This window comes from Vigna umbellata, chromosome 6 (assembly GCF_029865625.1).
Source record: "Vigna umbellata cultivar VRB3 chromosome 6, Vumbellata_1.0, whole genome shotgun sequence".
NCBI classification, from domain to species: Eukaryota; Viridiplantae; Streptophyta; class Magnoliopsida; order Fabales; family Fabaceae; genus Vigna; species Vigna umbellata.
In genome coordinates this window covers 14,443,889-14,455,424 of record NC_142170.1, presented here as the reverse complement: position 1 = coordinate 14,455,424, position 11,536 = coordinate 14,443,889, and the positions used below count along the sequence as shown (strand labels likewise).

Sequence of the window (11,536 nt, the reverse complement as noted above, 5' to 3'; positions counted from 1 at the left end):
AAAAAAAAATCTTATTTGTATTATTTTTTTCATTGCATCGTATTTATATTTTCTATTCTACCCTATTGAAACATGCAAATAAGAAGTTATGTATCTATCAACAAATTACGCCCACCCTACTCATCAAAATAATTAATAAAAGAAAAAGAAATGAAAGTAGCCATACGACAGCGTTGCGTTCGCCCCCAACCCAACGTGCGAAGAGAAGAAACCTTTAGAATCGCGTTGGAGGAGGATCTGTCATCCCTCGCATAGCATTAGCATTAGTTTTGCAGAATTCATAAAATTGAACATCCATTCCCGCGTTTCTGCAACGCCACTCTCCATTTCTCGTTTTTTTATCTCACCGACAACTTTTCTCTCTTTTCGATGATTCAATTGTATTGTAGGTGAAGCTTCGTAATAATTCAGCTATGAGCTCCACCACTTCGAAAGCCACGTCCACGATTTGATTCCTGGATCCATCGCATCATTGAGGTTCGTCTTGCATCTTTATACTATTGATCTCATTCCTCACCAACTCAACCCCTCTGCATTCGTATCTTCCTTTACAATGATCAGATTTCAGATTTACCTAGCATTTCGCTTTTTCTATTCTCCATTCGGCTTGGTTTTTTAGATGCATAGTTTTTTTCGCGGTGGTGTGGTGCATGAATTGAATTTGACCGTCTTTTCTTTTTTCAATCGATGCTTATCTGAGTTACATTGTTGATGCTTTTTTGGGATCCGGGGTTGGAATAGAGTAGGAATTGAGTGGCGTTTTCAATTGTTAATGTGCATCAGGGTTCGGTTTTGTTTTGGTTTGTAGCTTTCGCGATGGCGTGGTTTAGTGGGAAAAAATCGTGGGGGAACTTCCCCGATTTGGCGGGAGCCGTTAATAAGCTTCAGGAGAGTGTGAAGAATATTGAGAAGAATTTTGATTCCGCTCTTGGCTTCGAAGAGAAGGCTGAGTCCAGCAATGAAGGTACTTAATGGCAGTTCCTAGCATTTCTTTGTCGTGTGTGAATTTTATGATAGAGGTAGATGTGAAGTTCATTAACTGTTGTGAGATTTGAGTTTTGAATTTTTTGATTAGATGTGTTTTCTCTATGTGGGGATTTCTCGGTTTTGACACTGATTGGAGCTATATCGTTTGGTTTTTGAATTCTAGATGCTGGGTCATGGCCTATATCTACCGACACGAAAGCCATATTTAATCCTGTCATGGCCTTTATGGGGAACAAAAGCGAGGAACCTGCAGAAGAAATGTCTGAAAAAGATGAATCCTCTCAACGAGATTCTGAAACTGAGAAGTTACCAGAAGTGCCAGAGTCTCTGGATCATACACCAGTGGACGAAGGAAACAAGGCCCTTGAAACTGATAATGAAGTCCATGCGGGAGATGAAGAAATCACTGCCCAAGAAGAAAATAAAATGCTTAAGAAAGAAGAAGATGGTGAGCATACAGAGTCAGCAGCGGATGAAACAATTGAACAGAATTTGGATCATGGAAAGGAGGAACACCACTCACTGGAGATGCCTGTTGAATTGACTGAATCCTCTGTTGAGAAAATTGAGAGTTCAGATGCCATAGATCATTCTCAAGAGAAAGAGATTACCAATGAGGGAGGCTTTGAGAGTCCAGTGTCAATGCAACTCACTCCTCTTAGTCCTGCAGACAATGTAGATGAGGCTGTTACTAGTGAGTCTGGTGAATCACATGGTATTAGTGATGGGAATGAAAATTCTCAAGCCGAGACACAAGAGGAGAGTAAAGAAGAGAGGGTACAAGCAGATGAAAGTGTAAAGAGAGTATCTTCTGCTCAACATGAGGCATCGAGTGAAGGTGAGAAAAGAGATGATACTGACACTTCTGTTCTACAGTCTGTGGCTTCGGATGAAGCCAGTAACTCTGATCAATCAAGTATTGAACAGTTGCCCAGTGGTACTCCAAATGAATCTTCTAAGGTGGTAAATGTAGAGTTTTTACCTGAAAATGAAACAACTGCAGAAGAACATGAAAGCGACCACTTTGCCCATGATGTTGAAACTGACATGAAAGTGCATCATATAAGATCTGAAAGAACTATTTCTGACTCTGGTGCCATGATTGAACTAGAGAGGGTGAAAAGGGAAATGAAAATGATGGAAGCTGCCCTACAAGGTGCTGCAAGACAGGCTCAGGTATTTCATTTAGTGCATGTTATCATGGCAGCTTTTGTATGTTTTTGTTGCAAGATCTCGTAATATAACAAGAAGATCTAAGCACTACATCATCTCTAGGTAGGCTTTTTCTTGGTCTGTTGTACGTTTTGTCTTGGTTAGGGTCTATGTGTTTGTAGAACCAAGCTTTTTTCCTAGACTATATATTTTCCCAAGCTTCTCTTACATAAAACAGAAGTCATGAAGATTATTAAGTGGTGTAAAAATAGTTTAGTTACTAATTCACTTTGTCAAAAGGAAATTTTCTTAGTCTTTTTTTAACCGATTGAGAAGTGATCGTAAAAAATTGTTTGTTTTTAGTATTAGCAAGAAAAGGATTTGGGATTCATATTCTTTTTTTAAGGAGATTTTTTTTTTCTTTTTAGTTGAAAAGTGAGAACTATGATGAATGATGGCTTGATCTCTAGATAGACTTTGTCTTGTTAAGAAGTTTTGTGGGCTCATTGTCTTTTTTTTTTCTTGGTTAAGATCATTTTATATATATGTGAGTGTTTGTGTGTGTGTATGTATGTATATAGCTTGAAAGGATTAATATGAAAGAAAGAAGATTCTTATTCAATTGACTGAAACAGTACATCAACTTATATATAGAGAACTCTAACCATGTAGTAACAATTATCTCTATAATATTCTAACAACTTCTAGTAGTACACTAAATATTCTAAGACAACACTTTCCCTCAAGCTGGTGAATGGATATCTATCATTCCGAGCTTGAATGTGAGATCATAAACTTGTAGTGGAAAGATCTTTGGTAAACAAATATGCTAACTGAAGCCTAGATGGGACATAAAAAGTGGTGATAAGGCCACTATCTAGGTTCTCTTTAATAAAGTGCCTATCTATCTTGTGTTTGGTCCTAATGTGCCGAAGTGGATTGTGAACAATGCTGATAGTTGACTTATTATTACAATAAAGAATCCTAGGCTCTTCACAATAAAGATAGTGCAGATTGATGGTGTAAAAGAGGCTTCTAATTCACTCTTTTGTAAATATGCTTTCTTGCTCCTCTACACCCCTTTTGTTTTGCTATAATCACCTAAAATCTTTCGTCTTTCTTAATAGATAAAGGTAGTTCAATTTAATGTTCCAATATATTCAAGAAGTTGCTTATAATTATACTCGTTTTCTATATGCTTTTTTGTGGCCATTATAATGTTGGATATCTTATTACATTTTCATAATCTTGGTTCCCTTTGTAGGCCAAAGCTGATGACATTGCAAAATTGATGAATGAAAATGAACAATTAAAATCCGTGATTGAGGATTTCAAGGTATATTTACTTTTTCAATACCTAGCAGTAGCTTTGTGCGATGTTTTGATTTAATACAACTTTTTATCGTTACTTCCTGAACCTTGGTATTTGTCATGTCATATGTGTATTCACATCTGTCCATTAAATATTTAAACCTAATATTTCTTGCACATGTAGCATTAGAAGCTAATCATTGATCCTATATGCCATTTCTAAGACACGATCTTGCATTGACAAACAACAAATGAATTGGCTAACTGAGCGACCAACATGGAATACTAATATCATGAAAAAGTAGAAGTCAAACATGTTTATTTGTCAATGATAGATGGTGTGGCTCAGTAGACATTTTTTTCAAAATCTAGTTTTCCTTCCTTGATTAATTTTGTGTCAGGTGTAGGTGATAAGAAATTTATTGAAGGTGAATTTTTTTACATGATATTGTCTGTGTTGTACTTTTCTGGATATTTCATGTTGTATACTATTTATGATGTAACAATTTTTCTTTGCACATCTTTCTATGAAGATACCTTTGGTGTTTTTGTAAGTTAATTAGCGCATGTCCCTGTTCCCTACTTTTATTTCTCATCTTATTTTGTGTTGTTCTCTGCTGCATCCATTTCCTCTGGAATATTTATATTTCATTGCTGATAATTGTGTAACAGAGAAAATCCAATGAGGCAGAAGTTGAGTCTTTGCGAGAGGAATACCATCAGAGAGTTGCAACTCTTGAAAGAAAGGTATCACTTGTGTAAAGACCCATAATTTGTCAAATATTAAATTAAGTTACATACATACATATACATACATATATACATACATATATACATACATATACATACATATATATATATATATATATACATATATATATATATATATACATATATATATATATATATATATGGTTTATTATTTTGTTTTAATGTGAGATATGTGTGAATTGTTTTTAATTAAAAATAGGAAGAGTAAATATAGTTGTAAAAATTAATTATTTAATCAAGAAAATATAGATATATTTCAAAGAAGAAATAAAGTTTACAAAAGTTAATTATTTAATTTTTTAATTCCTAGCATGAGCTTTACAAAAAAATTGCAAGTGGACAATTTTATCGTACTAATGTCAATTAAAAAAAATTAAATTAACATAACCAGTCATCACTGACAATTAAGAGGAAATATGATTATAAAACTGTAGGTTACTTATTAAAAAGAGGAGGGTGAACACAATAGGGCAACATCAGAATTGTGAGAAAAACAAAAGTGATTTAGAAATTCAGAGACGAGGTTGAACGGAAATATAGAAAGGAGTAGGTGTTGAAGAGAAGGAAATTGTAGGAAGTTTAGTTCAGAAACTGAAAATAAAGCTAAGGGAAGTATTTTTTGTAATTGATTATTTTTATGTTATTGTTAGAATTACAGTGAAAGAGTTGAGAATCCTTGGAAAGTGAAAAATATTTTCAGAGCATGTGATTTGAGTGTTTCAGGACTGATAAGGAATATAGGGGAGGTTTTTTATTGTTATTATTTTGGTCATAATTATAGTTAGAACTAGAGAAAAGAAAAGATGTTAATTTTTTGAAGGAGAAAAGGTATTTTGTGACAACATGTGATAGTTATGTGTTCGAAGATTGGTGTGGAATACAAAGAAATATTTAGTTAATGTTGGAGGAATAGTTGGGTTGAGGTTTTGTAGTATCTTAAGAAAAATTTGATTCAGAAAATTAGAAGAATAAATTATAATGATGTAGGATACATTATGAAAGAGGATGCAATTTTGATAAATATAAATATTTGGTTAGTGAAGTTGATAGTCAGTTAATATGATATTCTTAAATTTGTTCAGATGGTTATTGTGATTTTGATAATGTTTTATTTAATCTTCCGTATATATTTTGATATTCAAAATTCAATAGTAATAATTAACTAATACAAATGCAAATAAAAATAGTGGAATGTTACAACTTCGTAAATCTTATTTGTTTTTGTGCATACTTATCAGTAGTATAACTAAGATGCATAATTCAAAAGTTGTGTATAGTCTATACAGAGAAGTTATGGTTGACTTTTTCATCACAGAAACTAACCTAGCTAGGGACAACTGATAAAACTACTATTAAGGGTCACATGTTTTCCTTTTAATGCTTACTTTTCATTTCAGATGTTCTTAAGTTTCTTGTCATACAAGTGCATAGCTGGCACAGATGCCATGTAGGTTGCAAAGTCAGTCTTTTTAGGGATGAACTTTCGCTTATGAAGAACCAACTCCAACATGGTCACAGGGAAACGATTAATATCTAAAATATAGAATAGAGGGATATTGCTTGTTTATATAGTCAACATGACAAAGATCTCATTTATATATTTCGTAAAACAAATTTGTGAAGTTTTACAATTTTCATGTAATAATGGATCATCAGAATACTAAGAAACATGTATTCTAGTACTAAAAATAACTACTTAAGTCTTACGAAAATGTACCTCACAAAAAGAAAGTCGAGTCTAGCAATATTTATGACATTAGTTGTTTTATTATTATTATTATTATTATTATTTTTAATATAATAGCAGTGTTTAGGAAGTGTTTAGTTTCTTTGGTTGTGTTGGAGGGTGTCCAATATGTATCAAAGAGGTGTATCACCTGAAATATTTCTTTTATTGTGACCCGGTTGAGAGATGTTGGAAACAAGTGGAAGGGTTGACAAGTGTGTGTCCAAAAATGTCAGTTATGCTGAGACGATATTCTATGGAGGTGCTGCTGCTTCCTGCATCATTTGCTTTGTTTAGAAGCAATGCTTCAGTTATTCTTTGATATACTGTTCTATTTTTTTTTTTGTATAGCAGTCAAATTCTTGCAATGTTAGTGCATTCAATAAACAAGAAGTTTCCATGGAAGCAGAGACGATGAATTATAATTTCAATGTTATAACATGAGCATCTAAAGCATTGGGGATTGGTGTTAGAAATTCATTTCTAGTTTGAGCTACAGTTATGGGATTTTATAATTTTTTTGGTGTTTAATTACAGGTTTACGCTCTCACCAAGGAGAGGGATACACTTCGCCGAGAGCAGAGTAAAAAAATTGATGCGGCTGCTCTCTTGAAAGAAAAGGATGAGATAATTACCCAAGTAATGGCAGAAGGTACCACAGTCTAAAATTAAACCTAAATTTGTATCATCCAGGCTCTGGGGCCACAAAATCATATATTTTGTTATTTTTGTCTCTTTGGGGTTGACTATGTGGATGATTCTTTTAGATGTATGTTCTTTGGATCTTTAACGTGGATATCCTTAGTTTATGAGAGTAGTAAATGCTTTGTATGCACTTTTACTCGGCCTAGAATTTCTGCATAGCTGCATTTAATTTAGTGTGTTAAATTTAGGAAATGGAAAGTAAGATCTTGTCTAGAATTCATTTAAGATTTTCATAGTTCTAGAGTAATAAATGCTTTGTAAACCCCTTTACTCGGACTTGGCATTTTGCATACCTTTATTGTTTGGCTTGGTTGAAAGCTTTGAACAAGGTCTATAGGAGAGCTAGATTTTAAAATTGAGGAAGGCTGATGTTACATTATAAAATTGTGTGTGAAATGTTACTTTTCATTGTTTTGGTTGGAAATTAATAATTTTTTCTGAAGGGCTTTTCGGTTGTAATTAAAACATTTATCCATTGAAGCATGGAGTGGTTTAATTAGTGGAGACTATAAAGGCTCTTTCTTCATATTAGACTGTCTCTCATCCCAGGTGAAGAGCTTTCAAAAAAGCAGGCTACTCAAGAATCCACAATTAGGAAACTAAGGGCTCAGGTATGCAGACTATTTGTTGTATTTCCCAGAATCTTCAATCGTATATATACCTACATATTGTTACAAATCTCTTAATTATTTTTTTTTATGAAAGCTAGATCAGAGATCTCGAGGAGGAGAAGAAAGGTTTGACTACTAAACTTCAGGTGATGGAATTATTCTGAAAGCATTATTAGAAGTTATTATTTGCTGGTGGTATCTTTTGAATGAAAATTAACCATGGAATCTAGGAATTGGAAAGTTTATGGGTAGAGCTTTATCTTTACTTTTCGGGTGCAGATTGTTTATCTTTTTGCAAAAGGTGTTCTTCTGTAGTTTGATTATAAAAATCCCATCTTACTGTTTATAATTTAAATTCATATAATTTTTCAGGGTAATTATCATTTATAGTTGTGTGCTACTGTAGAGTTGTGAACAATCTTCTATATCATTGGAAATGTCATTCTTTTTTGGAGTAGCATGTGTTGACGATCCTTATATTTACTAATACTTTTGGTTAATGCCATGCAAACCAGGTAGAGGAGAATAAAGTAGAAAGTATCAAGAAGGACAAGACAGCTACAGAGAAGTTGCTGCAAGAAACGATAGAAAAACACCAAAATGAAATTGCAGCACAGAAAGAATATTATACAAATGCTTTGGCTGCTGCTAAGGAAGCTGAAGCATTAGCCGAGGCTCGTGTGAACAATGAAGCAAGAACTGAGCTAGAAAGTCGTTTGAGAGAAGCTGAGGAACGCGAATCTATGCTAGTTCAGGCACTTGAAGAATTGAGGCAAACATTAAGTAGAAAGGAACAACAGGTTTCTCTGTTATTTTCTGACCTTTCTCTTTACGGAATTAACTTTCTCAAGATGCTATTTTCAGTTTTAATGTTTTCTTTGTCTATTTTTAGGCTGTCTTCAAAGAAGACATGCTTCGCAGGGACATTGAGGATCTTCAAAAACGTTATCAGGTCTGCTCTCACTCTTTCTGCTTGTATTTGTTACAAATAAGTTTTAGCCACTTTATTTGTGCTTTAGGTAGTTGTTATAGTTTAATTGGGTTTCTCTAGGCAAGTGAAAGACGGTGTGAGGAACTGATTACCCAAGTTCCTGAATCCACAAGGCCACTTTTAAGGCAAATTGAAGCCATGCAGGTTCATACACATGATTCGGCATTACTCTTCCTTCTGTTTTTTATAGGTTTTGTTCCATGTGATCTGTACTATACTTTCACTTTATAACAGGAAACAAATGCCAGAAGAGCTGAAGCTTGGGCAGCTGTTGAAAGAACTCTCAATTCTCGACTTCAGGTCAGTAGAATACTTTTTTAATTTAATTTTGGAAACTTTCTCCCTAGATATTATTGTATTTCTCCATCTTTTCCTATGGACTCTCAGGAAGCTGAGGCTAAAGCTGCAACTGCAGAGGAAAGAGAGCGATCTGTGAATGAACGCTTATCTCAGACCTTGTCTCGAATTAATGTCCTTGAGGCTCAGGTTTTGTAATTTCTCCAGTGAAATCGCATGTTTAATGGCAACTTCGTGTATGTGACTTTTTGCTCTAACAATGAATTACAGATTTCCTGTTTAAGAGCAGAACAGACTCAATTAAGTAGGACCCTTGAAAAGGAGAGACAAAGGGCAGCTGAAAGTAGGCAGGAATATCTTGCAGCAAAGGAGGAAGCTGACACTCAAGAAGGTCGTGTGAGACAGCTTGAGGAAGAGATCAGAGACATTAGACAGAAATACAAGCAAGAGTTACAGGAGGCACTGATACATAGGGAGCATCTTCAGCAGGTAGAGCTTTTTGATTATGGATTTCAAATATTGCACTGCAAATATGTTAATGAAGCTCTTGGTTTCTCTTCCGATTAAATTTTCTATCATTTCTCATTTTGTGGGTAATGGGATTACCAGCCAAAGGAGAGATTTGGTTTCATGCTGCATGATCTTTTCTGTAAAAAATTTACAAAATTAAGTGAACTTGCTTTTATGGTGGATGTTTCAACATTATATGGATTAATGGAGTTAATTATATTAGCAAGCTTATGTAGAATATTTGGGCAAATTATGGAACAGAAACAATACATAAAAATGAAAAGAAGAAATAACTAGGTACAGTATTGCTTGCAAGGGTATTGAATTACCTTTGTGATATTTTATCAAGATCCTGAGTTAAGTTCTTAATTTTTGCCAGGAGATAGAAAAAGAAAAGGCTGCTCGATCAGAGCTGGAGAGAACTGCCCGTGTTCATTCTGCTCCATCGTCAGATCAAACTCCCATTACAAAGCAAACTTCTGCTTTTGAGAATGGTGTGATGCTCTGCTTCTCTTTCCATCACTAAGGCTGAGTTGTCTGTGATATATGTTTAATATTCTTTATAATGTAGGGAACCTGTCTCGGAAAATCTCCAGTGCAAGCTCCCTTGGAAGCTTGGAAGAAAGCCACTTTCTGCAAGCATCGTTGGACTCATCTGATAGTATTTCTGATAGGAGAAACCCAGGAGAACTAAGTATGAGTCCTTACTATGTGAAAAGCATGACACTCAGTTCTTTTGAAGCTGCACTTCGTCAGAAGGAGGGTGAACTTGCTTCATACATGTCACGTCTGGTATGATTTTTCTTGCCTTCATTCCCTGTAAACGTTTTGCACCATACATTCTTATTCAGAGCTCGACATTCTCTTATCATTGAGAATTTATCATGATGTTCAAGTAATAGAATTTATAGTTTATCACTAATATAATTTATATTAAGCTGTTGGATCATAAGACAGTGATCTGGATGACCCTTTTTTATTTGGGATACAATGATGATTTATTTTAATAATACAAATTCCAGGCATCACTGGAATCTATCCGCGATTCTCTTGCTGACGAGCTGGTCAAAATGACAGAACAGGTGAATTTTGCTTCCTGTTTACCACTTATGGGTCACGTTCCTTGTCATTAACCATGACATGTATATCATATCTACCCTGCAGTGTGAGAAGTTGCGTGGGGAGGCTGCTGTATTACCTGGCTTACGATCAGAGCTAGAAGCACTAAGGAGGAGGCACTCTGCTGCTTTGGAATTGATGGGCGAACGTGATGAAGAGGTAATTCTAACTTTGCCAACCTCTGCTTTCTTTCTAGGACTAATTTCTTAGACATAATTTGGTTTTTGGATTCCTGACCTAGTGCCCTGCCTGCATATTCAATCTGTAAGGAAATCACTGCCATCCTATGAACTAATTCTTAAGTTTGTTTTCTGATCATTTTTCTTGTGTTTGAAATACTTTAGGGTCCAGACAAGAGTATGGCACTTCTGAATCGTGACCCATTCAGAAAATCTGAGAAATCAAATGAAAGAAAAACGCTAGACAAACTAGGCCATAAATACAATAATGGGCGAAAGAAAAGAAAATAATTTGTAGGCTTGTAGTTATACTAGGGCATAGGACTTTGCTTTGCCAAAATTGTCGTCTTTCCTTTTATTTTTTTGCTTTTATAATGAAAAAGTGATCTATTTTTTAGTTTTCACTGAAAAAAAAAACTTTCAATGTGTTTAGCTGGAGGAACTTCGTGCGGATATTGTAGACTTGAAGGAAATGTACAGAGAACAAGTGAACTTGCTTGTTAATAAGGTATTCTAAGCTGGACCTTTTACTCCTTAGATGACCTAGTTTTTTTTTTCTCTTACTTTTCATAAAATGCTTAACCTTTTGTTTTCATCGATATACTTGGATTTATAACCTTAGTGTGTCTTTTTACAGATCCAGCATATGAAACCATCAATGGGTAGCAACTAGTTTGGTTGAAGAAAGGTCTTGGGGAATTGAAAAGGTAAGTATTTGAGATGGTCTTGACATGACCATGTCTCTGGGCTGCGTGTGATGTACATTGGAAATGGTAATATATTGGAATAGTGCCATGGGACTCTGGAGAATGATTCGTTCAGGTCTTCCATCAAAAGTGTGTATTTTGTTTGCCTGGCTAACAGATACTGATAGTCATTCTTCTTAAGGGAATGCTGTATAGGCTGTTTTTTTTATACCAAATTCATACTTGGAGAGATCCTTAGAATATTGTTGCTGACTTTGTTCACAATATAGGGTTTTTTTCCTCCCCAAGTGTGTAATGTTCCAAATAAACAAAAGGGAAGCGCTAGCTAAAACCACATTTTTTGTTGGGTTTTGTATTTCTTTATTGCTGAATGAATTTGTATGATTTTATCATAAATTTTGGGTTTGTTATCTATAATTGAGAAGGATAATGATACTTTGACAATATTTTTTTGACAACATTTTAACATA

The 11,536-nt window shown here is 34.5% G+C and overlaps 1 protein-coding gene across 1 annotated transcript; it reads left to right on the top strand.

The window, feature by feature from the left end:
- The first annotated feature begins 147 nt into the window (after positions 1-147).
- Positions 148-11,462, top strand: GC5 (golgin Putative 5). The gene is made up of 20 exons (XM_088092896.1): positions 148-477; positions 809-964; positions 1,151-2,163; positions 3,404-3,475; positions 4,123-4,197; positions 6,485-6,599; positions 7,202-7,263; positions 7,362-7,409; positions 7,779-8,063; positions 8,156-8,215; positions 8,315-8,398; positions 8,489-8,554; positions 8,642-8,740; positions 8,822-9,040; positions 9,441-9,555; positions 9,633-9,853; positions 10,084-10,143; positions 10,226-10,339; positions 10,793-10,867; positions 10,997-11,462. The coding sequence occupies exons 2-20, from the start codon at positions 817-819 to the stop codon at positions 11,030-11,032; spliced, it is 2,967 nt and encodes a 988-aa protein (XP_087949022.1). The 5' UTR covers positions 148-477; positions 809-816; the 3' UTR covers positions 11,033-11,462.
- Positions 11,463-11,536: the final 74 nt, after the last annotated feature.

Coding starts and splice junctions, on each gene's coding strand:
- GC5 (XM_088092896.1), top strand. CDS start 817: ATGGCGTGGTTTAGTGGGAAAAAATCGTGGGGGAACTTCCCCGATTTG. Junction 8,741..8,821: donor TTAATGTCCTTGAGGCTCAG/GTTTTGTAATTT, acceptor AATGAATTACAG/ATTTCCTGTTTAAGAGCAGA. Junction 9,854..10,083: donor CTTCATACATGTCACGTCTG/GTATGATTTTTC, acceptor TACAAATTCCAG/GCATCACTGGAATCTATCCG.